Here is a 26996-nt window from a genome sequence, read left to right as displayed (position 1 = left end):
TCTCTTTGCTGATGACTCCACTCTCTGCCGCTCCATTCCTCTTCCCTCAGATCGGCAGTCTGCTGCCTCCTCACTCTCTGAAGACCTGGACAAAATCACAGACTGGTCAAACAAGTAGAACATGTCTTTCAATCCTGACAAATCTCACACTCTTACTATGTCTCTCCGAAAAGATCGACTGGACAACCCTCCCATCTACTTTCTCAACAATCCTCTCCAAGAAGTTCTGTCGCTCAAGATTTTGGGTCTCACTATCTGCCATGATCTTTCTTGGGAAAACCACATTTCCAAGCTGGCCTCCAAAGCCAGTCGCCGACTGGGCATCCTCCGTCGTGCAAAGTCCTTCCTCGGCACACCTGAGCTCCTCACCACATACAAGGCTTTCATCCGCAGCTCAATGGAATACTGTTCTCCCCTATGGGCCGGTGCTCCTGCCTCACACCTAGCTCGGCTTCACGCTGTTGAAACCAAAGCTTTCAGAATTATTGGAATCTCCCGCGATGAAGCTATCTCTGAGGGCCTTTCACTCACTCACCGCAGGCAGGTAGGTGGTCTTTCTGTCTTCTACCGACTCCTCTCCGGCCTTGCACCCCCAGCTCTCTCTGTGCTCTGTCCCCCAAATATTCCTACAGGTCGCACAAGATCTGCCAGCAACCCTCTGATGGTTAAACTGCCGAAATCTCGGCTCTCTGCTCACCTTCACTCTTTCATTCCTCTTTTCTCCCGCCTCTGGAACAAACTCCCTCACTCCCTTCAATCCCACTCCTCCCTCCAGGTCTTTAAAACAGCTGTTCACCACCATCTCTTATCTTCCCCCATCCAAAACCTTGATCTTTTCTACCCCCGCTAATTCACCCCAGATCCACCTTGTTTGAAATTCCAACTTCTTTCCTGGAAGTCCTGGCAGTGTCCATATGTTTTATACCTCTCCCACCACCCCCTTCCCATGCCCCCCCCCCCCCCCAAAGCCCTCGCCCTCTCTCAGATCTCTCGATGTCTCCATGTCTCTCGGTCCCTGCTCTCAAATGTTGTGTTTGTGTCCTTCCCCCTCTCTCCCCATCTTGTCTACCGCTCCCGATGTTATATGTTTTATGTGTCGGTTTGTCTTTCTGTGTGATTAATGTTCGCTCTTTCACGAGCCTCGATCTTGTATACAAAAAAAAAAAAAAAAAAAAAAAAAAAAGTGTAATTCTAAATGGTAATTATAAAGTGTAGTTCTGAAGGGTAATTATAAAGTGTAATTCTAAAGGGTAATTATAAAGTGTAATTCTAAATGGTAATTATAAAGTGTAATTCTAAATGGTAATTATAAAGTGTAATTCTAAAGGGTAATTATAAAGTGTAATTCTAAATGGTAATTATAAAGTGTAATTCTAAATGGTAATTATAAAGTGTAATTCTAAAGGGTAATTCTCAAGGGTAATTCTAAATGGTGATTATAAAGTGTAATTCTAAAGGGTAATTATAAAGTGTAATTCTGAAGGGTAATTATAAAGTGTAATTCTAAAGGGTAATTATAAAGTGTAATTCTAAATGGTAATTATAAAGTGTAATTCTAAAGGGTAATTATAAAGTGTAATTCTAAAGGGTAATTATAAAGTGTAATTCTCAAGGGTAATTATAAAGTGTAATTCTAAATGGTAATTATAAAGTGTAATTCTAAATGGTAATTATAAAGTGTAATTCTGAAGGGTAATTATAAAGTGTAATTCTAAAGGGTAATTATAAAGTGTAATTCTAAATGGTAATTATAAAGTGTAATTCTAAATGGTGATTATAAAGTGTAATTCTAAAGGGTAATTATAAAGTGTAATTCTAAAGGGTAATTATAAAGTGTAATTCTAAATGGTAATTATAAAGTGTAATTCTAAAGGGTAATTATAAAGTGTTATTCTGAAGGGTAATTATAAAGTGTAATTCTAAAGGGTAATTATAAAGTGTAATTCTAAATGGTAATTATAAAGTGTAATTTTAAATGGTAATTATAAAGTGTAATTCTAAAGGGTAATTATAAAGTGTGATTCTAAAGGGTAATTATAAAGTGTAATTCTGAAGGGTAATTATAAAGTGTAATTCTAAATGGTAATTATAAAGTGTAATTCTAAAGGGTAATTATAAAGTGTAATTCTAAATGGTAATTATAAAGTGTAATTCTAAAGGGTAATTATAAAGTGTAATTATAAATGGTAATTATAAAGTGTAATTCTAAAGGGTAATTATAAAGTTTAATTCTGAAGGGTAATTATAAAGTGTAATTCTAAAGGGTAATTATAAAGTGTAATTCTAAATGGTAATTATAAAGTGTAATTCTAAATGGTAATTATAAAGTGTAATTCTAAAGGGTAATTATAAAGTGTAATTCTAAAGGGTAATTATAAAGTGTAATTCTAAAGGGTAATTCTCAAGGGTAATTCTAAATGGTGATTATAAAGTGTAATTATAAATGGTAATTATAAAGTGTAATTATAAATGGTAATTATAAAGTGTAATTATAAATGGTAATTATAAAGTGTAATTCTAAAGGGTAATTATAAAGTGTAATTCTAAATGGTAATTATAAAGTGTAATTCTAAATGGTAATTCTAAAGGGTAATTATCAAGGGTAATTCTAAATGGTGATTATAAAGTGTAATTCTAAAGGGTAATTATAAAGTGTAATTCTAAAGGGTAATTATCAAGGGTAATTCTAAATGGTAATTATAAAGTGTAATTCTAAGGGGTAATTATAAAGTGTAATTCTAAAGTGTAATTATCAAGGGTAATTCTAAATGGTAATTCTAAAGGGTAAGTACAAAGTGTAATTCTAAAGGGTAATTATAAAGTGTAATTCTAAATGGTAATTATAAAGTGTAATTCTAAAGGGTAATTATAAAGTGTAATTCTAAATGGTAATTATAAAGTGTAATTCTAAATGGTAATTCTAAAGGGTAATTCTCAAGGGTAATTCTAAATGGTGATTATAAAGTGTAATTATAAATGGTAATTATAAAGTGTAATTCTAAAGGGTAATTATAAAGTGTAATTCTAAATGGTAATTATAAAGTGTAATTCTAAAGGGTAATTATAAAGTGTAATTCTAAAGGGTAATTATAAAGTGTAATTCTAAATGGTAATTATAAAGTGTAATTCTGAAGGGTAATTATAAAGTGTAATTCTAAAGGGTAATTATAAAGTGTAATTCTAAATGGTAATTATAAAGTGTAATTCTAAATGGTAATTATAAAGTGTAATTCTAAAGGGTAATTATAAAGTGTAATTCTAAAGGGTAATTAAAAAGTGTAATTCTAAATGGTAATTATAAAGTGTAATTCTAAAGTGTATTTCTCAAGGGTAATTCTAAATGGTGATTATAAAGTGTAATTATAAATGGTAATTATAAAGTGTAATTATAAATGGTAATTATAAAGTGTAATTCTAAAGGGTAATTATAAAGTGTAATTCTAAAGGGTAATTATAAAGTGTAATTCTAAAGGGTAATTATAAAGTGTAATTCTAAAGGGTAATTATAAAGTGTAATTCTAAATGGTAATTATAAAGTGTAATTCTAAAGGGTAATTATAAAGTGTAATTCTAAATGGTAATTATAAAGTGTAATTCTAAAGGGTAATTCTAAAGGGTAATTCTAAAGGGTAATTATAAAGTGTAATTCTAAAGGGTAATTATAAAGTGTAATTCTAAATGGTAATTATAAAGTAATTATAAATGGTAATTATAAAGTGTAATTCTAAAGGGTAATTATAAAGTGTAATTCTAAAGGGTAATTATAAAGTGTAATTCTAAATGGTAATTATAAAGTGTAATTCTAAAGGGTAATTCTAAAGTGTAATTATAAATGGTAATTATAAAGTGTAATTATAAATGGTAATTATAAAGTGTAATTCTAAAGGGTAATTATAAAGTGTAATTGTAAAGGGTAATTATAAAGTGTAATTCTAAAGGGTAATTATAAAGTGTAATTCTAAAGGGTAATTATAAAGTGTAATTCTAAATGGTAATTATAAAGTGTAATTCTAAAGGGTAATTATAAAGTGTAATTCTAAATGGTAATTATAAAGTGTAATTCTAAAGGGTAATTCTAAAGGGTAATTCTAAAGGGTAATTATAAAGTGTAATTCTAAAGGGTAATTATAAAGTGTAATTATAAATGGTAATTATAAAGTAATTATAAATGGTAATTCTAAAGGGTAATTATAAAGTGTAATTCTAAAGGGTAATTATAAAGTGTAATTCTAAATGGTAATTATAAAGTGTAATTCTAAAGGGTAATTATAAAGTGTAATTCTAAATGGTAATTATAAAGTGTAATTCTAAAGGGTAATTATAAAGTGTAATTCTAAAGGGTAATTATAAAGTGTAATTCTAAAGGGTAATTATAAAGTGTAATTCTAAAGGGTAATTATAAAGTGTAATTCTAAAGGGTAATTATAAAGTGTAATTCTAAAGGGTAATTATAAAGTGTAATTCTAAATGGTAATTATAAAGTGTAATTATAAATGGTAATTATAAAGTGTAATTCTAAAGGGTAATTATAAAGTGTAATTCTAAAGGGTAATTATAAAGTGTAATTCTAAAGGGTAATTATAAAGTGTAATTCTAAAGGGTAATTATAAAGTGTAATTCTAAATGGTAATTATAAAGTGTAATTCTAAAGGGTAATTATAAAGTGTAATTCTAAATGGTAATTATAAAGTGTAATTCTAAATGGTAATTATAAAGTGTAATTCTAAAGGGTAATTCTAAAGGGTAATTCTAAACTGTAATTTTAATAGGTTCTAAAGGGTCATTCTTGTGGGTTCTAAACGGTAGTTCTAATGGGTTATTAAGGGGAATTCTGATGGGTTCTTAAGTGTAGTTCTAAACGGTTCTAGAAGTTAATTCTAAAGGGTTCTAAATGTCATTCTTTATGTTTTTTTCTTCATGGTTTTATGCAAAAATGATGCGGGTCTCAAAAACAGTTGACAAAATGTTTATACTTATTGCATGACACTTTATTATGTAAGAAATAATATCAAATCAAACGGTGTCTAATGTTAAGTAAACTATGGCATTTAGCATTTGGAAAAATTGTTGTCAGAATCTGAAAGGCCTGTAACTTGCATGGATTGCACACATCCTGGCAACTGCACCACTTCTTTCGGAGAAGGGTGTGATTTTTTTTTTCTTTTTTTGCAATTGCGGAGTTGGCACAAATTGTTATTGCGGTCACTGCTAAGGAATGAAAGAGGATTCTATTATTCTTTACTGCAGCAGTCAAGGTTTGTTACTGCGCCAATTGTTATTTATAACTGTTGCGTAAATGGTGTCGATATTTGACTTAACAACTAGTCTTGCTCATGATGATTGGTGTCGAAGCTTACATCGACACACAGGTAGAACAATGGCTGAAATTAACGGAACGTTGATTGAGGTATATGCTAACTGCTGTGGAAAGCAATGAGAAGCTGACATTTCAGCCATTAACCCTTCGTCGGAGCAAAAGAGCAACCCCGGCTATTTTGCTCCGATGAAAGGTTAACGCCTTAAATGTCACGTTCTCTTTGCTTCCCGTGGCGGTTAGCAGACTTCAATCCATGTTCTGTTAATTCTGTCCATTGCAGACACTTGCTTTTCTCTTGTATTACCTACTTACATACATATCAAAGTTTGTTATTTGATATTTATTTTCTCCTCCCCCCTCACACCCAATTCTTCTCCACCTCTTTATGCCCATTTTTACCTCTGGAGGTTATGTTTTCACAACTGTCTTTTGTCTGTCTATCTGTTTGTCTGTCTACCTGTCTGTCTGTCTGTGAACAGCATATCTCAAAACGTTGTCGACAGATTCGGACGAAATTTGGTAGAGAGGATGGGTGAATGACAGGGATTCGTCTTGATGATTAGATTTTAGTGAAGATTTAAATCTGGAACCGGATCAGATAATTTTTTAAAAGTGATTCTGCACCATTGAGAGATGGGGCCAAAAACAATATATAGTACGATATCTCAAAAGGTTGTGGATGAATTCAGACAAAACTAGACGGCACTCAGTAGAGAGCATACCTCCGCTAGGTGAACAGTTTACGTTTTGTATGCCAGAGTGGACCAGAAAATTACAATACAGAATCACATTTAATCAAAATCGTCCGTCCACAACTTTTTGAGATATCCTGATGTAAATCGTTTTTGGCCCTATATCCCAATGGTGAAGAATCACTTAATAAATTAAATAATTCTCATATCCGAATCCATATTCTGATCTTCACCAAAATCGAATCGAATCGTCCTTGTCAGACACCCAACCGGTCCACCGAGTGTCGTCCAAATCTGTCCACAACCTTTTGAGATATACTGCTATGTATCGTTTTTGGCCCTATCTCCCAATGCTGTGAAGAATCCCTTTGAAAATTATAGTAGCCGGATCCTAATCTGGATCTTCACCAAAATGTAATTATTTCGTCCTGGTCACATACGCTATCCATCCACAACTTTTTGAGATATCTTGTTCACAAACAGACAGACCGGGGTGAAAACATAACTTCCATCCACCTTTGGTGGCGGAGGTAACAAGGCGGCTGAGTTGGTTAAAAGACAAGAACAAGACGATTCGATTTTGGTCAAGCTCCGAATCCAGATCTGGCCTATTAGTGGGATACAAACTTAAACTAGTCAGCCTGGTGGAGTCATGCGCTCTACCGAGTGCCATTCACTTCACCATGGGGCAAAAAATGATATACTGTATGTATATATATATATATATGTATATATATATGTATATATATATATAACATGATATTTCAAAATGTGGACGTGTGACGACAAAACTTGGTGGATCAGTTTGATAGGTGACAAGGACAAGCTGATTCGATTTTGGTTCATGTCCGGCTGCAGGTCCGGCCTATCAGTGGATGCACATCATAAACTGTTCAGCCTGGCCTAGATATGCCCTCTATTGGGCAATATGCGCTTTCTATTGCATGAACAGTGGCTACACACACAGTGGCTATATCTGTGAAAGCTATGTGATTCCAAAATGAATGTTTCACAGGGCACAGAGTCGTAAATATTTTCCATTACATTCACGGGCAATCCAGCCTCACATCATGTTTTGCGGTGAAAAATAAATAAACACGTTGAACAATCATGGTAATCAAGACCGTCTGAGACCCCCATTGTTGAGGAATTTGCACGATGACCATCAAATGGTTCCACCACCGTTCTCACATTCCAGTCAATTGCAATAAGCCGACATCACAATCTTCTTTGGGGTGTACGCATCAGGATTTGTGGTCTGCTCAGGGGCGGATCCAGAAATTTCAAGACGGAGTGGTGCATGAAACTAGAGCGCTGGGGGGGGGGGGGGGGTAAAGGGGGGTCCGTGGGTCCTCCCCCAGGAAATTTTTAAAAATTGATCTTCAGAAACGGCATTTCGTGCGTTCTTGGAAGTTTCTGCAGTTCCTTGTGTTCTTTCCTGGTCCAACAGTTCAACAGATTCGCACCGCCTGCACCCTCATCCTGGATCGAAGGGGGGGATGCACACCCCCTGCACCCCCCCCACCTCCCCTGGATCCGCCCCTGCCTGCTTGTGCAGGGAGTAGCTGGTCTTTCTGTACGTTTTCACCCAGCATGAAACAGTTTGTAGCAAGGATCGTGCATCAGTGTAAGATATTTAGGAAAGAAATGGGATAGATATGATTTTATGGTTGCTAAAAACATCAGTTTTTGTTGAAAAGACAAAAAGCAATAAGTATCATCAATGATTTTTATTTGCTTTCCTGCGAACTACCTTGTCATATGCGAGACACAGGAATAGGTTTATCAGGCCCAGTAATTATGCCTAACCAGGTGCCCTGAGGTCTGATATACAACCGTTAAATGAGATGCATTGTGCCAAGGGAGGTTTCAGTGTATGGTGTGACAGAAATGATTAACACTGAGAAGGCGGTTATTTATTTATTGCCTTTTAAAATAGTTTGGGAGATGCCTGTGGCACTGCATTTATATAGGCAGCATTTTAGTGCCAATGCAAAGTTGCCCTGACAGCATAAATAGATCGACCATAAACTATACTGGTGTCACGTGCACACCAATTGCTTCCTCCCTGAAAATAATGAATGAGCCAGCTGGCTATTTACTGACAATGCAATAGTTGCATGGCAATTCAGCCGAGACGAGCTTGATTTGCAGGAGCTTGGAACCTGCAATCTTTTTTTCTGCTGCCTTCAATTGGATTTTAGGCCAGCCCCTCTGTGTTGTGTCTGTTGTCCTCACTGCTCAGCCACCAATGTACATTTTGCTGTCTTTGCACTACAATAGAGTGATCACACAACTCTATAATATCTGCAATACACCAGGATGTTATTATCTAAGAGCTAAAATAGTAGGCCTTCTTACGTGCCAGGACTACCTTCGTCGTTATTATCCTGCGCATGCGAAGCGAAAAGCGTTCTTAAACAATTGGTTAATTTTTGTCTATCTGGCTGTCTGTCTACAAACCTCAGTTTATGATCGAGGAACAACTTAATTTGAATTGAATGTTATGTTTTGAACACAAATTGGACAACAACAACAACAACAACATGCATTTTAAAGGCCATTTTCCCTGCTAGAGCGGGGGTTAGCCTTGCGGTCCCCATGACAATCTTCTCCATTTTGCCCTATTTTCTGCATCTCTCCTTGTTAACCCCCTTGCCCGCATTTCTTCTTCCACCATCTTTAGCCAAGTCTTTCTCGGTCTTCCCCGTCTTCTACTTCCTTCTACATTCATTTCCATCACTCTTCTCAACCAGTCACTTTCATCCTTCCTCAACACATGACCAAACCATCTCAACCTGTTCCTTTTCACAGCATCAATCACAGGCTCTATTCCCATCATCTTTCGCAATTCATCATTTGTCTTCCTCTCTCTCAACGATACTCCGCACATCCGTCGAACCATTCGCATTTCCACCCTTTCCAACCTTCGTTGCTGCTCTACGTTCATTACCCATGTCTCGCTCCCATAAATCATAACACTTCTCACACATGCAGCATACACCTTTCCCTTCAGCTTCAACGACACTCCCCTCATCATCAGCACGCCACTCAATTCCCGAAACTTCTTCCATGCACATCTCACTCGAGCAACCGTTGCCGAGTCTGATCCACCTTCTCCATTCAGCATGTCTCCGAGGTAGCAAAATGTTTTCACACCTTCCAGCTTCACGCCGTCTCCAAGATCCAACTCAACATTTCCTCCATCTGCAGCTCCCTCTGTGCACACCTTACATTTGAATGTAGCTGCCACACTGGTTAATGACCCTCTCAGACCACTACATTTTTGATGAACCCACTCAGCGCACATTGTACACTGAATGGAGTTCACTCCGACACCCTTCCTACACACAGCACAGGGCCACTTCCCAGTTCTTTCCACCTCACCACATGCTTTACCACTTGCCATCACCTTCGTCTTTCCGATATTCACCTTCAGACCTTTTGTCTCCATACATTCCTTCCACGTGTTCATCTTTTCCTTCAGTCCATCCATACTTTCCGCAATCAACACCAGATCATCTGCATACAACAACTCCCACGGTAAACCCTCCTTTACGTTCTGAGCCAGCACCTCCATCACAGCTACAAATAGTAGTGGACTTAGTACCGACCCCTGATGCACTCCCACCTTCACCTCAAACTAACCACTGTTCCCGTCCTTCGTCCTTACAGCTGTGCGCGCTCTTTTGTACATTGCCATCACTACTCTGATCAACCATTCCTCCACTCCTAACTTCCTCAATGCCCATGTCAATACTTTGCGTGGAACCCGATCGAATGCTTTCTCCAGATCAACAAACCCAAGAAACAACTTCTTCCTCTTCTCCATGTACTTCTCCTGCAACTGCCTCACAATGAAAAGCGCGTCTGTCGTTCCTCTTCCTGGCATAAATCCAAACTGCATTTCGTCGATCTTCACTTTCTTCCTTATCCTCCTCTCCAACACCCTTTCCAATACCTTCATTCCATGCTCCAATAACTTTATCGCTCGGTACGAGCCACAGTCCAGAGGGTCACCTTTCCCCTTGTATAGAGGGACGAGGGTACTCAGTTCCCAATCCACTGGAATGCGGCCTTCTTTTACCACCAGATTGCAGATCTCTGTCATTCTCTTCACACCCCAACTTCCTGCTGCCTTCAACATATCTCCCACAACTCCCGTCGGCCCTCCCGCTTTTCTACCCTTCATTGCTTTTATCGCTTCCTCAACTTCCTTCTCAGTTATCTTCTCTGCCGGTCCTAAAACTGGGTTACTCTCTATGTTGCCATCCCATTCATTCTCTGTATTCAACAGCATTTCCATATATCTTTTCCATCTTCCTTTAATTCCATCTGGGTCGACAACGATTTGTCCCACTTCATCCTTCAAGCAGCTCACCCACATCACATCATACCTCTCTTTCGCTATCTGCTTTGCAATCCTGAATACCGCTCTCTGACCCTCTTCCGAATCCAAGCGTTCTCCGAACATTTTCCTACATGCCTCCTGCGCCTTTGCTACCTCTTTCTTTGCAGCCTTCCTGGCTGCCTTATAACTTTCATGCTCTGCTGTTTCTGCTCCCGTACCCTTCGCCTTCTGCCACTCCTTGAACTTCTTCCTCTTCTCGTCAATCCTCTTTCCAACTTCATCATCCCACCACCATGTTTCCGAGTGCCTCGGTGGTCCTTTTGTCCATCCACATACCTCACCAACGGCTCCCAACAGACTAGCTTTCATTGACATCCAACCACTTTCAAGCTCAACCACATCATCCTCGACCCTACTCAGCCTCTCTTTTAATGCCTCCCTTACTGTCCCCTCTTTCAACCTCCACACCTTCATTCTCGGTTGGTACTTCACCCGCCGAGCTCTCCTCGCACCTTTCACCCTTACGTCGCAGACAACCAAGTGGTGCTGTGAAACAGCCTCCTCCCCCGGGATCACCTTTGTGTCTCGGAGGTATCCCCTATCTCGCCTACGCACCATCAGGTAGTCAACGGTTGTCGTCGACCCACCTGACGTTTATGTAACAAGCTTATTATCCCCTCTTTCCTGAACACATTATCCTTAACACAAATTGGACAATGAATTGAAACGAACCAAACAGGCAACTTACTGTTTTTAAGGGAATCATAAATGACACAAACAACAGGCATGAACAACGAATGTAACGTGTGAAATAAGGTGGTGTATAAGACGCTGCTTCAACGGTGGGAAAACTTCAACTGACGCCAATACATGCTGTCGTTACTTATCCAATCTCAACCAAACTTGACAGGATGACGAAGGGTTACACAATGAAGGTTGTAGCGCATTCATCCCCTCCCCCCCTTCCCAAGGGGGTTTTCCCCCCCCGAGCGAGTTTGCCCGCCATTGCCGTCAATGGGGTTGCACGTTGAGGTGTATATAAATGTTAAGTTAGCTTTATCGTGGCGTTTTTCCAAAGAAGATTTATCGTGGCGTTTTTCCAAAGACGCTTTTAATAACAAAATTACTGATGATCGCATATTGTTAATGTTATTACAAAACAATATTAATACTAATAATGTCCCACTTCCCCAAGGCGTTTTTCCTGCAGTGATAATGTGTATAAGTAGCTTAGAGTTATCATGGCGTTTCTGTGGGAGCAACGGCTTCTACAGGAAGTAAAAATATTATAAACCACAAACACGTATGCTTCGATTTTTACACAGTCGCTGATGTTCTTTATACCTCTAAATGAAGAAATTTGGAGGAATCCCGACATCCGTGAAGTAAGGTTTACTTACAGAACTGAGCGAAGATCTACTGTACTCTACAGTTACGTGAAAAAGTAAGTACACCCCATGTAAAGTTTTGACTTTTTCAACATATTTCAACATACAGCTATTTGATCTTCATTTCAGCAATATTGATAGATAAAGGTGATATAATATAACAAATATCATGAAACATTTACATTTTGTAGTCCATTGTATAATTTAAATAAACATAAATGCAAATTTTGCATGTGGAAAAAGTAAGTACACCCCTACATTTTTCACTACTTCAAATACCTAAAATTAGAATGAGGTGCACCAGCTCAGGTGCAAATGATTAGAACATCATTAGAGAGGATCTTGGAGGAGCCTGGCTTATTTAAACCTCAGATATTTAGTTTGGTTTGCTCTGTTGTTGAAGTGTGTGGCGTCACCATGCCAAGATCAAAAGAGCTCTCTGAGGCCTTCAGAAAGAAGGTTATAGATGCCTACGAGTGTGGGAATGGATTTAAAAAGATCTCCAAACAATTTGAAATCAATCATTCGACTGTCCGGAAGATCATCTACAAGTGGAGAAGATTCCAAACAACTGCCAACTTGTTCAGGCCAGGCCGCCCCAGCAAGTACAGCCCGAGAGCAGACCGCAAGATGCTGAAAGAAGTCTCTAAGAACCCCAGAATGTCATCACGGGACCTACAGGTAGCTCTTGCCACTGTTGATGTCAAAGTGCACGAATCTACCATTAGAAAGAGGCGGCACAAATTTGATCTACATGGGAGGTGTGCCAGGAGGAAACCTTTGCTGTCCAGAAAGAACATCAGGGCAAGACTAAAGTTTGCCAATGAACACCTAGGCAAAGACCAGCACTTCTGGAACAATGTGCTCTGGACAGATGAGTCAAAGGTAGAGCTATTTGGCCACAGTACCAGAAGACATGTTTGGCGAAAACCAAAGACAGCATTTGACCACAAGAACCTGATACCAACTGTAAAGCATGGTGGTGGAAATATTATGGTTTGGGGCAGCTTTGCTGCATCAGGGCCTGGGCAGCTCACCATCATGGAATCCACTATGAATTCTTCATTGTACCAGAGGGTGCTTGAGGATAATGTGAGGCCATCTGTCGGAAAGTTGAAGCTCAACCGAAGGTGGACCTTGCAACATGACAATGACCCTAAACATACCAGTAAATCTACCAAGGAATGGCTGAAAAGAAAGAAATGGAGGGTTCTGGAATGGCCAAGTCAAAGCCCGGATCTAAATCCCATCGAGATGTTGTGGGGGGATTTGAAACGAGCTGTGCATGCAAGAAACCCCTCAAACATCGCACAGCTGAAAGAATTATGCATGGAGGAGTGGGCAAAAATTTCTCCCAGTCAATGTCAGAGACTGTTAGACAGTTATAAGAAACGCCTACTTGAGGTTGTTTCTGCCAAAGGGGGCAATACCACCTATTAGAGCCAAGGGTGTACTTACGTTTTCCACATGCGAAATTTGCATTTATGTTTATTTAAATTATACAATGGACTACAAAATGTAAATGTTTCATGATATTTGTTATATTATATCACTTTTATCTATCAATATTGTTGAAATGAAGATCAAATAGCTGTATGTTTAAAAAGTCAAAACTTTACATGGGGTGTACTTACTTTTTCACGTGACTGTATATAACATGGCCCTTTCTGCCGCTACCGTGGCATTTTGCGTAGCGAACTTTTGAAATTCGCTCCTGCTGTTTCATACGAAACTGAAAGAGAGAAGCTCGGGTTGTGCTCCTTTACCAAGCAGCCAGCGCTTGCCAAGGCAGCCGTTCCTTAATGGTTTTGAATGGAGTGCTTGCTCCAATGCTTAAACCACTTGGCGATCTCTTCACAAGAAACTTGGTAAATGAACACACACCCAATGTTCTTGAGACCCGCCCATAGATCGACTGTAATATATATACCCCAAAGAGGAATGACCCTTCCTGCCCCTCCCGGGGTCTGCAGGTGTACTCGTTGATTCAAATTCCCAATTTTTACCTGCGACACAGGTCTACAAGAGCTCCGCATGGTTGTTGTTGCTGTTGTTGTTGTGGTTCTTGTTGGAGATAGATTTTTGAAATGTGCACCCATTGGTTGGACAGCTGCTGGATTCCACCCACATTTGTCACTTGACTCCAACCACCATGGCACCCAGACAAAATAATATGGCCACCATCTTGATTTTCTGGTGGGCCGAAGACGTCAGGCCTGTAGGCCTCTGCTGATTATACACTACCCGGGTTTGTTGCATCAGATTTCCATTGACTTTGTTTGGGTCGTGTTTTTTTTTTTTTTTTTTTTTTTTTTTTTTTTTTGTTGTATACAATATCGAGGCTCGTGAAAGAGCGAACATTAATCACACAGAAAGACAAACCGACACATAAAACATATAACATAGGGAGCGGTAGACAAGATGGGGAGAGAGGGGGAAGGACACAAACACAACATTTGAGAGCAGGGACCGAGAGACATGGAGACATCGAGAGATCTGAGAGAGGGCGAGGGCTTTGGGGGGGGCGTGGGAAGGGGGCAGTGGGAGAGGTATAAAACATATGGACACTGCCAGGACTTCCAGGAAAGAAGTTGGAATTTCAAACAAGGTGGATCTGGGGTGAATTAGCGGGGGTAGAAAAGATCAAGGTTTTGGATGGGGGAAGATAAGAGATGGTGGTGAACAGCTGTTTTAAAGACCTGGAGGGAGGAGTGGGATTGAAGGGAGTGAGGGAGTTTGTTCCAGAGGCGGGAGAAAAGAGGAATGAAAGAGTGAAGGTGAGCAGAGAGCCGAGATTTCGGCAGTTTAACCATCAGAGGGTTGCTGGCAGATCTTGTGCGACCTGTAGGAATATTTGGGGGACAGAGCACAGAGAGAGCTGGGGGTGCAAGGCCGGAGAGGAGTCGGTAGAAGACAGAAAGACCACCTACCTGCCTGCGGTGAGTGAGTGAAAGGCCCTCAGAGATAGCTTCATCGCGGGAGATTCCAATAATTCTGAAAGCTTTGGTTTCAACAGCGTGAAGCCGAGCTAGGTGTGAGGCAGGAGCACCGGCCCATAGGGGAGAACAGTATTCCATTGAGCTGCGGATGAAAGCCTTGTATGTGGTGAGGAGCTCAGGTGTGCCGAGGAAGGACTTCGCACGACGGAGGATGCCCAGTCGGCGACTGGCTTTGGAGGCCAGCTTTGAAATGTGGTTTTCCCAAGAAAGATCATGGCAGATAGTGAGACCCAAAATCTTGAGCGACAGAACTTCTTGGAGAGGATTGTTGAGAAAGTAGATGGGAGGGTTGTCCAGTCGATCTTTTCGGAGAGACATAGTAAGAGTGTGAGATTTGTCAGGATTGAAAGACATGTTCCACTTGTTTGACCAGTCTGTGATTTTGTCCAGGTCTTCAGAGAGTGAGGAGGCAGCAGACTGCCGATCTGAGGGAAGAGGAATGGAGCGGCAGAGAGTGGAGTCATCAGCAAAGAGATAGAGAGGATTTTCGAGAGAGTCAGAGAGATCATTGATGAAGACCAGAAAAAGCACGGGGCCCAGAACACTGCCTTGGGGAACTCCAGCCTGAACAGGAAGAGGAGATGAGAGAAACCCATTCAGGGCCACACGTTGATGACGACTAGAGAGGAAGTCCGCCAGCCATGCGTGGAGATTTCCATGGATACCAAAGGAGGAGAGTTTGGTGAGCAGAGCGGGGTGCCAGACCGTGTCGAAGGCACGTGATATGTCGAGGGAGACAGCTCTAATTTCCTGTTTGGCATTGAGGACCTCCATCCATTGTTGAGACAGCAGAAGCAGCATGTCCAGAGTAGAGTGACCTGGTCTGAAACCAAATTGATGATCAGAGATCAAGCCATTGGAGAAGAGGAAAGATTTCATATCAGAAGCAATGATGGATTCCATGACTTTGCTGATAATTGGGAGAAGGCTGATTGGTCTGTAGTTGCTAGGATCTGTTTTTGCACCTTTTTTGTGCAAAGCGGTGATGTTGGCTGATTTCCAAGCAGATGGCAGTTGACCTTGAGCAAAAGAGAGGGTGAAGAGAACAGAGAGAGGGTGAGATAGAGCAGCAGAGCAGGATTTTAGGACCCGTGGGCTGATGCCGTCGGGTCCAGTTGCAGAATCAGAGTCGAGGGTTGACAGAAACTTTTCCACCTTGTCAGGAGGAAAGGACACGGAGTCCAGGAGCAGCAGGGTACGACTGGGTATGGTGGGTACAGAGAGGGATGGGTTTGGGACACAAGATTTAGAGGCAAACACAGAGTTGAGGCATTCAGCTTTTTCACGTGCGGAGTCAGCTGTGTAGCCGTTTGAGGTAAGGGAGGGGATGGAGGGGGAACAAACACCAGAAACGGATTTGACCAGACGCCACCAGGATTTGGAAGAGGGAGACAGATAAGAGAGTTCGGTCTTGAGAACGGAGAGATATTGTTTCCTGGCTCTCCTGAGGGTGGACACACACTTGTTTCGGGCTTTGTGGAAGGAAATGAGATTTCCTTCCGTTGGATTTGCTTTCCAGGAGACGAAGGCAAGTTGTTTCTGGGCAACAGCCTCACCACAAGATTCCGTGTACCATGGACGGGAGGAAGGGTATGACAACTGAAGACGAGATGGGATAAATCTGTGCATGAGAGAGAGCAATTTACTTTGGAAGAATTCCCAGGATGAGTTGATGTCAGAGGTGGTAGAGATGGGAGACCAGTCCAGATGATTGATGGCTGCTTGAAGAGCGTGCCAGTTGGCCTGAGTGAAATGCCAGACTCGTCGACGCTGAGCAGGCTCCCTGAGGATGGTCAGAGAGATGTCCACTTTAACAAGGACATGATCAGATGTTCCGATCGGAGCAGAAGAAGAGCAGCAGACATTTTCAGGGAAGTTAGTCATAACCAAGTCCAGAAGAGAAGATGTTCCGTTGACTGAGATCCGGGTCGGGAAATTGACAGATTGTGTCAGTCCCAGTGAGTCGCAGAAGTCCTTTGCTGAGGAGCCATGGCTGGTGAGAGAGGTACCCACACCCAGCCAACTGGCATGATGACAGTTGAAATCACCACATATGAGGAAGAGAGAGTTGGGATGAGTAGATAGAAGTTGGTCCATATCATCAGACAGCGAGATGTAGATGGAGTCATCACTGTTTGGTGGACGGTACAACACACATATGAACAAGAGGTGGGAGCGAAGGGGAAGCCGTAGCCAGAGGTATTCCTGGGGGTGAGGTGGAGAGAGTGCAGTGCAGGGCGAGTGAGGAAGAGAGTTTTTGATAAAGATAGCAACCCCGCCTCCAGGACGAGGCTCAGGTCTATCATACCGGAGGAGGGAGTAGCCCGGGAGAGATACTATGGAATCAGAGACATCATAAAGGAGGAATGTTTCTGTTAAGCAGATCACATCTGGTTTGACAGAAGCAACCTGTATGGAGAGATCGGTTAAGTTTGAACGAAGGCCCCGGATGTTTGAGGTCCATACCGTTAATGAAGAGGAAGGGGGAGCATCAGATACAGAACAGGGGGGAGGAGGGGTAGGGTAAGATGTGGAAGAGGTGGAAGAGGTAGGGAGAGCTGTTGAAGGTGTGTCAGAGATTTCAGAATAGCTCGGAGAAAGGGAAGGATGGGGCGGACAAAAAGTTTGATGGTGATTGGGTGAGCCACAATGAGGTGTTATTTGAGGAGGGGGAAGAGCGAGGCAGAAGGTTGGGGGAGATGGAGGTGAGAGTTTGAAGGGGGAAGAAGCGGGGAGGACGCTTTGAGGAGGGGGAGTGAGCGGGGGGAAATTGAGAAGCAATGAGGGTGGGGAGATTTGAAGGGGAGGGGTGAGGGGGGAGTTTGGGAGGGAAGGGACAAGGGGAGGGATTTGAAAGGGATGGGATATGGGGGAGATTTGGAGGGGAGGGGTGAGGCAGGAGTCTAGGAGGGTAGGGGCGAGGGGGCGTCTTGGCGGGGAGGGGTGAGGGGGTAGTTTAGGAGGGAGGAGGCAAGGGGGGAGATTTGAAAGGGATGGGTGATGGGGAAGATTTGGAGGGGAGGGGTGATGGGGAAGATTTGGAGGGGAGGGGTTATGGGGAAGATTTGGAGGGGAGGGGTGAGATTGGATTTTTGAAAGTGTACGATTTATGGGAAACGAACATTTATTGCAAAATGAGTTTCTTGTGACCTTCGAGTTAAAAATACGTTTAAGGACGCTGGATGGAGGATGGAGTGCAGGAGAGTTTAGGGAATGTAGAACAAAGGCACTATAGGAGATGGATATTTTTTTTGGGATGAATTGATTTGGTGAGCAAGTCGAAAGCAGCCTTTTAAAGAAGAAGAAGAAAAAGGTGTTATAAAATATGACGGAATACATAACTTGAGGGGAAAGTGTAAACATTGAAGGTTAATGAGTGAAAACTATCTGGGGAAATGGGGGAGAAACACGTGGTCGAAGAACGAACGAACGAATAAGAATGAATAAACGAATGAGAACAGAGAAGGAAATGTTGTTTTTTTGTTTTGTTTTTTTTTTGTTTTGTTTTTTGAGTTGAGATTTACACAAGGAAGTAGGCTATGGGTGAAAAGCCTGGGAATACAGAGAACGAAAGTTATTAGATCACAAACGACGGACCACTGAGAGAAAAACAAAGCCTCAAGGTTGTACAGTGCACACTGTACAAGGCCTTGCTCGCGACACGGCAAACAGACGATCAATTTATGAAAGATAAACACCGAGAAACAACCAAAGTTGCACACAATAACTTCACACACCGAAAGATAAATACAGTTTCGACAAAATACAATTGTGAACAGACTTAACTTCGAAAAACGTGGAGACCGTGTGGAGCTTCGAAAATCCCTGCCGCCGTCTCCAAGATCTCGCGAGATCTCAACGATCAGGGATCTCACGATCTCTCAGTGTTACTCACGATCAGGGATCCCGAAGAATCTAATCAATGTTGAGTAAATGGTATTAGTAAGGTTTAATCAAGCCCGTCAGCATGCACGGATGAGACTCCCTAAAAATATTGCGTTACGTAATTTTTGAACGGTCCCATATTGAGGTTAAACAATTCGTGACCATGTGGCGAATCAGCACATTCTGAAATAACCGTGGGGAGGGTGACATGGATAAGAGGTGTGGAGGTAATATTTTAATAGGGCTTTAAATGTGCGTTTCCTAATCGGCCAATTACCGGATTTTGTCATAGGTTGTGACCACAGTGCGGTCATTCATGTTACCTCTGCCACCGAAGGTGGATGGAGGTTATGTTTTCACCCCTGTCTGTCCGTTTTTCTGTCCGTTTGTCTCTCCATCTGTCTGTCCGTTTGTGAACAAAATATCTCAAAAAGTTGTGGACGGATTCGGACGAAATTTGGCAGAGAGGTTGGGTATGTGACAAGGACGAAATGAGTAGATTTTGGTGAATATCTGGATTCGGATCCGGCTACTAGAATTTTTTAAGTGATTCTTCTTCACCATTGGGAGATAGGGCCAAAAACGATACATAGCAGGATATCTCAAAAAGTTATGTACGGATTTGGACAAAACTTGTTGGACAGGTTGTGTGTATGACAAGGAAGAATCGATTCAATTTTGGTGAAGATCCTGATCCGGATCCAGCTTGTAGAATTTATTAAGTGATTCTTCACCATTGAGTGATATGGCCAACCAGGTGGAGGTATGCTCTCTACTGAGTGTGCCGTTATCGTTATACATTGGTTTAACTGAATGTTGTTGTTTTTCTGATGATGGGTCATTGGTCAAGGAGGCATGATTGTTTTATTTTAACCTCCCTCATCGTTTGTTTCATTAATCAGGGCTAATGATGTTCCTTGTGGTCTGCTTTTGTGCAATGTACTCGTCTGATTATTCTGCACAAATATGTCAAAATAAATAAGTGTTTCAGGCCTTTCTTTCTTTTACTTCCTGCAATTTTGCTTTACTTCCTGGTTTTGGGACATCGAAATGTGTTGGTTATCGCAGCTTTAGTCCACGTTTTCCTTCCATACCGTTTAGCATCTTGCTCTGTGTGGTAGGAAAGGAAAGCGTGGGGTGCAAGCGGGGAGAGGTTGTATTGGTAACACAATTGGGCAGCCATCTTCCATCACCCAAAAAACAAGCTCACCGTAAACGTGTGTGCTAACTTGATTATCAATAGCGTTCAAATGCTTATTTGATTAAACCATGATCATTTGTTTCTCAGTCGGGGAGATATTGATGTCGGTGAAATCAGCAGTGAGTGCAGCATTCAAGGAGAGCAGTGGCATGTTGATGCTTCACCCGTTCACTTCACGGCGTTCTGTAGTGTATGAATGAATGCAAGACACGATTGTTGGACATTTGTAATATCTGGTGATTGCTCACATTTTCCCCAAATATGTTCGATCGCTTTTTTTCTTTCTTAAAAAGTAATTAACCTCATTTTTTAAAGATGTATTTGCTCTTCAATCACCCTTTGTCACATTTGAGGGTTTTGCTGAGGCCGATAATAATAACTGGCCAGGAGCCCTCGCGGTCGAACTCGTTCGTCGTGGCAAACAAGCGGAGCCGCAATCCATTTTGCATTCGCTGCCAAGCCGGTGGGTGAAATTAGCATAGGGGCGTTGTTAGGGGGGGGAGTTTTAGAGATCACATTGCATCTGCCATGTGTTATCATTAGGCCATCACGACTTCCAGAGCCAACAGATGTGGGATGAAGGGTTCGGAGCACTTATATACGTTGGAATATCGTTTGGGTTGGAGGGCATCCAGAGGATGGAGAGCAGTAGGGAATAAAAAACATCTATTCAACTTGTAATAACCACATACAGGATACCTTATGTTGTATCTATGACGGTGACATTACATTGTATTTGTACCAGTTAGCTGGCCGACGACAGCTGTCTTGAAGGTGTTGTCTTTTCAAAAATTTCTACCAAATACACACAATCTTTTTCAAACAAAGAAGGTGCATGTTTAGCAAAAGAGAGGACAAAAGGTCTTTGCCACCGATGCGATCTCCGTATTAATTGTAACGCAGAGTGCCAAAAGAATGGCTGTCATGCCTTTTTTTCGAACCTTTATTGTTTGCCACATTTTTTCATTGACTATTTAGCCATGCGCACGCCTCCACAAAAAAAAAATATGGCTCTAGGATGGAGGCCATGACGGGCAGGTGGTTCGGGCTTGCAGCGGCGGAGCCCACGCAGTAATACACCCCTGAACGCATCGGTTGGTGTGGCTCGGTGCTGATGCTTGACGTAATCCACGGCCCGATTATGTCACCTTGTTGCAGGACGTAGTGGCACTCAGGCTGTGTGTGGCCTGCCTCTAAATATAACTATGGCCTTTCCAGCATGTTAGTTATGGGAGAAGATGGCCCTTTCAGGAGAGCGAATACACTGTGCTGCACATTTCTGAAGTTTTATTTCTATTTATATATATATCTATATTTTTTTTTATTTTTTTTTTCACTTCATTTGGGTGACAAATTCATTTTTATGCAATTTTCTATTACTATTGTTTTCTATTTTGTTTTTCCTTTATGACTGCTTCAACATTCATTTTGATATGATCACCTTGGCCTTATAAATTGGCTTCATAAATTAGCTTTTCTTTTTGGGGTAATACATTGATCATGCTACAACAACTATATGATTGTGTTTATTATTAAAATGGAGCATTAACATTTTCAAGGGGATATGTTGGCACAGGTATTAAGATAGTAAGCTCTTTTGGAGATGCAAGGCCTCAATTCCCTTGCAGATGGAGGGGGAGTAATATGAACGGTAGATGACTCTGATTTAATCTCGGGTATTCATATGTTGGTGATACCTAGCTGTGATTATTTTATCAGGTGGGGCACACTATCTGCAGCAATGTAACGTTGCCCATCTTTACCTCCGCCACCAATGGTGGATGGAGGTTATGTTTTCACCCCTGTCTGTTTGTCCGTTTGTGAACAGAATATCTCAAAAAGTTGTCGACGGATTTGGAGGAAATTTGGCAGAGATGTAGCGTATATGACACCGACGAAATGATTCGATTTTGGTGAAGATCAGATTTTTTTAGTGATTCTTCACCATTGGGAGATAGGGCCAAAAATGATACATAGCAGGATATCTCAAAAGGTTGTGGACGGATTTGTACAAAACTTGGTGGACCAGTTGGTTGTCTGACAAGGACGATTCGATTCGATTTTAGTGAAGATCTAAATATGGATTTGGATATGAGAATTATTTAATTTTTTAAGTGGTGCTTCACCATTGGGAGATAGGGCCAAAAACGATACATAGCGGGATATTTCTAAAAGTTATGGATGGATTTGGATGAAACTTGTTGGACAGGTTGTGTGTGTGACAAGGAAGAATCGATTCAATTTTGGTGAAGATCCGGATCCGGATCCAGCTAGTAGAATTTTTAAAGAGATTCTTCGCCATTGAGTGATGTGGCCAACCAGGCGGATGTATGATCTCTACTGAGTGCTGTTCTAGTTTACACTGCAATGCCACATTTCCTGATTATTGTTCCATGTGCTTCCTCTTGGCACACGCTGGTTTCCGGTCACAATTAAGGCAATAATGATTGTCGACTATTACGCAAAATGACATGTTGCCGCATTCCTACTTATTTATTTATTTTAGTGGGAAAACATGGCTTGGCATTTAATTTAATTCATTTTGTGCTATAAATATTGTTTTGTCCTTCACACGAGGTTCAACTACCTCCATGTAAAATATGATGAGAATGTGAATTATGTAAACATATATTACCCCAGAACCGACCTGATATACCCCACCTCCCCTTTCTGCTCCCCCACACACTTTATTGGCAGAGGCAGGTAGTAAAGAACACCAGCATTGGGATCGCTATTTTTGCTGCGCAATTAATTTATTTAAGATGACCACGTTGCTTACATCAAAATTCCTTGCATCTAATGTCGCACTCTCATTCTGCGTAAATGACCGATCATGAAATGTAGTCCTGTGTTCAAAATCCTGAGCAGGTCCAAGTGTTGAACCATTTTGCTTGCCGTCTTTGCACCTGCAATCCAGGCTACACCACATTAATTGACCTTCATGTATGTGTCCTTACCTTCGTATTGACAATGAAGCATTATGGTGACAGAGTTTGTCGGCATTTTGGCGAGGAAAATAGTTAGCGCAAATGCAACAAATGCAGGGGAAAATGCGCATGGGATTTGAGGAAGGTTAGGGGATGATGGAACTGGAAGCATATACACACGAGTAGGTAGGTGCACGTGAGGGGAGCAAAATGCTTAAAGTGCAATTATGGCACCAAAAATTAACAGAGAATTCCATTGACCTCCGAAATACTAAGTAGGTACTTCTGTTGTGTCCCCTTCGTTCTTGGGTTAGGGGTGAATGCCTCTGATGAAGCAGTCACCTTAAGACGTGTTTTCTCTGTTTTATCCGTTGTATTTCAGTCGTGTTTATGCATCTTTATTTTTTAGTTTTTGAATACCCTTGTTTTGCCTTTACCCCCTTTCATCCTTTATAGAGTAACGGGAGGAGAACTGTTTGAAGACATAGTTGCCCGGGAGTATTACAGCGAGGCAGATGCCAGGTGAGTCTGATGGGGGATCCACAAAGGTAGTCCACTTGGCTATGAGCTTTTTAGTCTCGGATGGATTCTCAGTCTAATTATAAGCTGTCAGATTTGTGCTTCACTGGCAAGGAGTTGCATAAATAAGTATCGTTCCTCGAATGGACTCTGAGCTGGGATTCTGTCTGCTGGCATTAGTTTGGTGGGCGTTAAATATCTCACGGTGTCTTTCGCAAAGAGTATGCGAGTAATCGCCGGCATCTTGAACGAATCACAAATTTCTGCCCAAACTTGTTCAACAAAATGCAACCTTTCAGTTGAGGCTTTGGCACCCCTTCATGCATGATAGACCAGCCAGTGGTCCAGGGAGGAATCTGAAACACATCTGACACAAAAGCAAAAACAATAACAGGTTTTAGGTGAAAGGTGGCACATGTTGTTGGCATTTTAAAAGGCCATTTTCCCTGCAAGAGCGGGGGTTAGCCTTGCGGTCCCCATGACAATGTTCTCCATTTTGCCCTATCTTCTGCATCTCCCCTTGTTAACCCCCTGGCCCGCATTTCTTCTTCGCCCATCTTTAGCCAAGTCTTTCTCGGTCTTCCCCGTCCTCTACTTCCTTCCACATTCATTTCCATCACTCTTCTCAACCAGTCACTTTCATCCTTCCTCAACACATGACCAAACCATCTCAAACTGTTTCTCTTCAGAGCATCCATCACAGGCTCTATTCCCATCATCTTTCGCAATTCATCATTTGGCTTCCTCTCTCTCAACGATACTCCACACATCCACCGAACCATTCGCATTTCCACCCTTTCCAGCCATCGTTGCTGCTCTACGTTCATTACCCATGTCTCGCTCCCATAAATCATAACACCTCTCACACATCCAGCATACACCTTTCCCTTCAGCTTCAACGACACCCCCCTCCTCGTCAGCACGCCACTCAGTTCCCGAAACTTCTTCCATGCACATCTCACTCTAGCAACCGTTGCCGAGTCTGATCCACCTTCTCCATTCAGCATGTCTCCTAGGTAACAAAATGTTTTCACACCTTCCAGCTTCACGCCGTCTCCAAGATCCAACTCAACATTTCCTCCATCTGCAGCTCCCTCTATGCACACCTTACACTTGAATGTAGCTGCCACACTGGTTAATGATCCTCTCAAACCACTACATTTTTGATGAACCCACTCAGCGCACATTGTACATTGAATTGAGTTCACTCCGACACCCTTCCTGCACATAGCACATGGCCACTTCCCAGTTCTTTCCACCTCACCACATGCTTTACCACTTGCCATCACCTTTGTTTTTCCGATATTCACCTTATTTCGTCTCCATACATTCCTTCCACTTGTTCATCTTCTCCTTCAGTCCATCCATACTTTCTGCAATCAACACCAGATCATCTGCATACAACAACTCCCACGGTAAAGCCTCCTTTACGTTCCAAGCCAGCACCTCCATCACAGCTACAAATAGTAGTGGACTTAGTACCGACCCCTGATGCACTCCCACCTTCACCTCAAACTCACCACTGTTCCCGTCCTTTGTCCTTACAGCTGTGCGTGCTCTTTTGTACATTGCCATCACTACTCTGATCAACCATTCCTCCACTCCTAACTTCCTCAATGCCCATGTCACTACTTCACGTGGAACCCTATCGAATGCTTTCTCCAGATCAACAAACCCAAGAAACAACTTCTTCCTCTTCTCCATGTACTTCTCCTGCAACTGCCTCACAATAAAAAGCGCGTCTGTCGTTCCTCTTCCTGGCATGAATCCAAACTGCATTTCGTCAATCTTCACTTTCTTCCTTATCCTCCTCTCCAACCCCCTTTCCAATACCTTCATTCCATGCTCCTATAACTTTATCGCTCGATACGAGCCGCAGTCCAGAGGGTCACCTTTCCCCTTGTATAGAGGGATGAGGGTACTCAGTTCCCATCCACTGGAATGCGGCCTTCTTTCACCACCAGATTGCAGATCTCTGTCATTCTCTTCACACCCCAATTTCCCGCTGCCTTCAACATATCTCCCACAACTCCCGTCGGCCCTCCCGCTTTTCTACTATTCATTGCTTTAATCGCTTCCTCAACTTCCTGCTCGGTTATCTTCTCTGCCGGTCCTAAAACTGGGGTTTAAATAAGACAGGTTCCTCTAAGATCCTCTCTAACAATGTTCTCATCATTTGCACCTGAGCTGGTGCACCTGATTCTAATTTTAGGTATTTGAAGTAGTGATAAATGTAGGGGTGTACTTACTTTTTCCACATGCGAAATTTGCATTTATGTTTATTTAAATTATACAATGGACTACAAAATGTAAATGTTTCATGATATTTGTTATATTATATCACCTTTATCTGTCAATATTGTTGAAATGCAGATCAAATCGCTGTATGTTGAAAAAGTCCAAACTTTACATGGGGTGTACTTACTTTTTCACGTGACTGTGTATATATATATATATATATATATATATATATATATATATATATATATGATTTTATAAACAGGAATCAAATTCCTGCGAGGGGCTAAGTGTGAAAAAATTCTGACTCAATGCGGGGGTCGAACCACGGACCTCCGTTGATAACGTGTCAACAGCCCACTGCGCTATTGAGCCAGCCGCAATCTCCTCAGAACTTTTCCACACTTAACACTGCGAGCTTTATAATGGCCGATGTCTTACGTGCCTGCTAGGCAGACCCCGAATGTGAGCGTAAGTATATGTATGCGTATGTATGTGTGTATAAATAGAAGTGCATTGAAGATTAATTCATCTACAATTTTATAAACAGGAATCAAATTCCTGTGAGGGGCTAAGTGTGAAGGAAAGGGGACACAGAGCAGAAGCTTAACCAGTTTAACTTATCCCCAGAGACAGGGCCCACTCACGCACAAGGGGAGATGGAGGAAGAATGTTCGTGCGCCATGTATATATATATGTATATATATATAGATATATATATAACTGTGAGAAATAGTAGAAACTCCACAGTACAAGCAGGGCGTCTCATTTGCATTGAATAAATAATTATCGGGAGATTAAATCAGACGCGGACGAAGCTTCAGGACTTCGATCTTTAATTTTTGACAAGCTTTCGACCAACAAAGGTCTTCTCCTGAGTCTACAAAAACAGCAGGCATATATATCAGTCAAGTATGTATAGTGAGATGTGTGTAAGATGTGTGATATGTGTAGAAAATGCATACAAAAGGAAGAGCCACGCCAAAGCTCACTCACCGGCCCAAGTTCAACGGAAGTGAAGCGCACCTTACAGTTACCGTTTGCGTTACAGTTCCGGTGCACGTGCATATACAAATATAGAGATACATACATACATAAACACACAAGCATATATTCATATACCATTTATATTCAAATAATATATTTATATATTTATATAAATAACATATAAAGGTGGAATGAATGAATGGGTGAATGTATGAATGAATGAATGAATGAATGAATGGGTTACGGTTAACAATTTGATTGGGTTGATGTAGGAACATGCTTTGATCATCAAAATCTATGCCATGAGGGATTTTTGTCCGAAGTTTATGTATCCAAAAGGACTCACGTTTCAGAATCGTGGTGTGTGATCGATTTGTGATTGATTCAATGGCAGAGATTTGAATGTCATTTATAGAGTGATCCGGTTGATTAAAGTGTATCGTGTAAGGTAGAGATTTGCCCTGACTGGTGTGGAAGTTATTGATTTCTGAC

The 26996-nt window shown here is 41.4% G+C and overlaps 1 protein-coding gene across 19 annotated transcripts in view; it reads left to right on the top strand.

Annotated features, from left to right (window-relative positions):
- The window catches only part of LOC137432425 (calcium/calmodulin-dependent protein kinase type II delta chain), a 268454-nt gene that overhangs the window by 144277 nt on the left and 97181 nt on the right, over positions 1-26996 (top strand). For all 19 annotated transcript variants that reach the window (XM_068124347.2, XM_068124345.2, XM_068124341.2 and 16 more), the window contains exon 5: positions 23217-23282. In XM_068124347.2, the coding sequence (XP_067980448.1) occupies positions 23217-23282 (66 nt within the window). The remainder of the gene's footprint in view (positions 1-23216; positions 23283-26996) is intronic.

This window comes from Myxine glutinosa, chromosome 8 (assembly GCF_964187855.1).
Source record: "Myxine glutinosa chromosome 8, kmMyxGlut1.1, whole genome shotgun sequence".
Lineage (NCBI taxonomy): Eukaryota > Metazoa > Chordata > Myxini > Myxiniformes > Myxinidae > Myxine > Myxine glutinosa.
The sequence above is the reverse complement of the archived record's forward strand: the minus strand, read 5'-3'. Positions and strand labels throughout refer to the sequence as shown.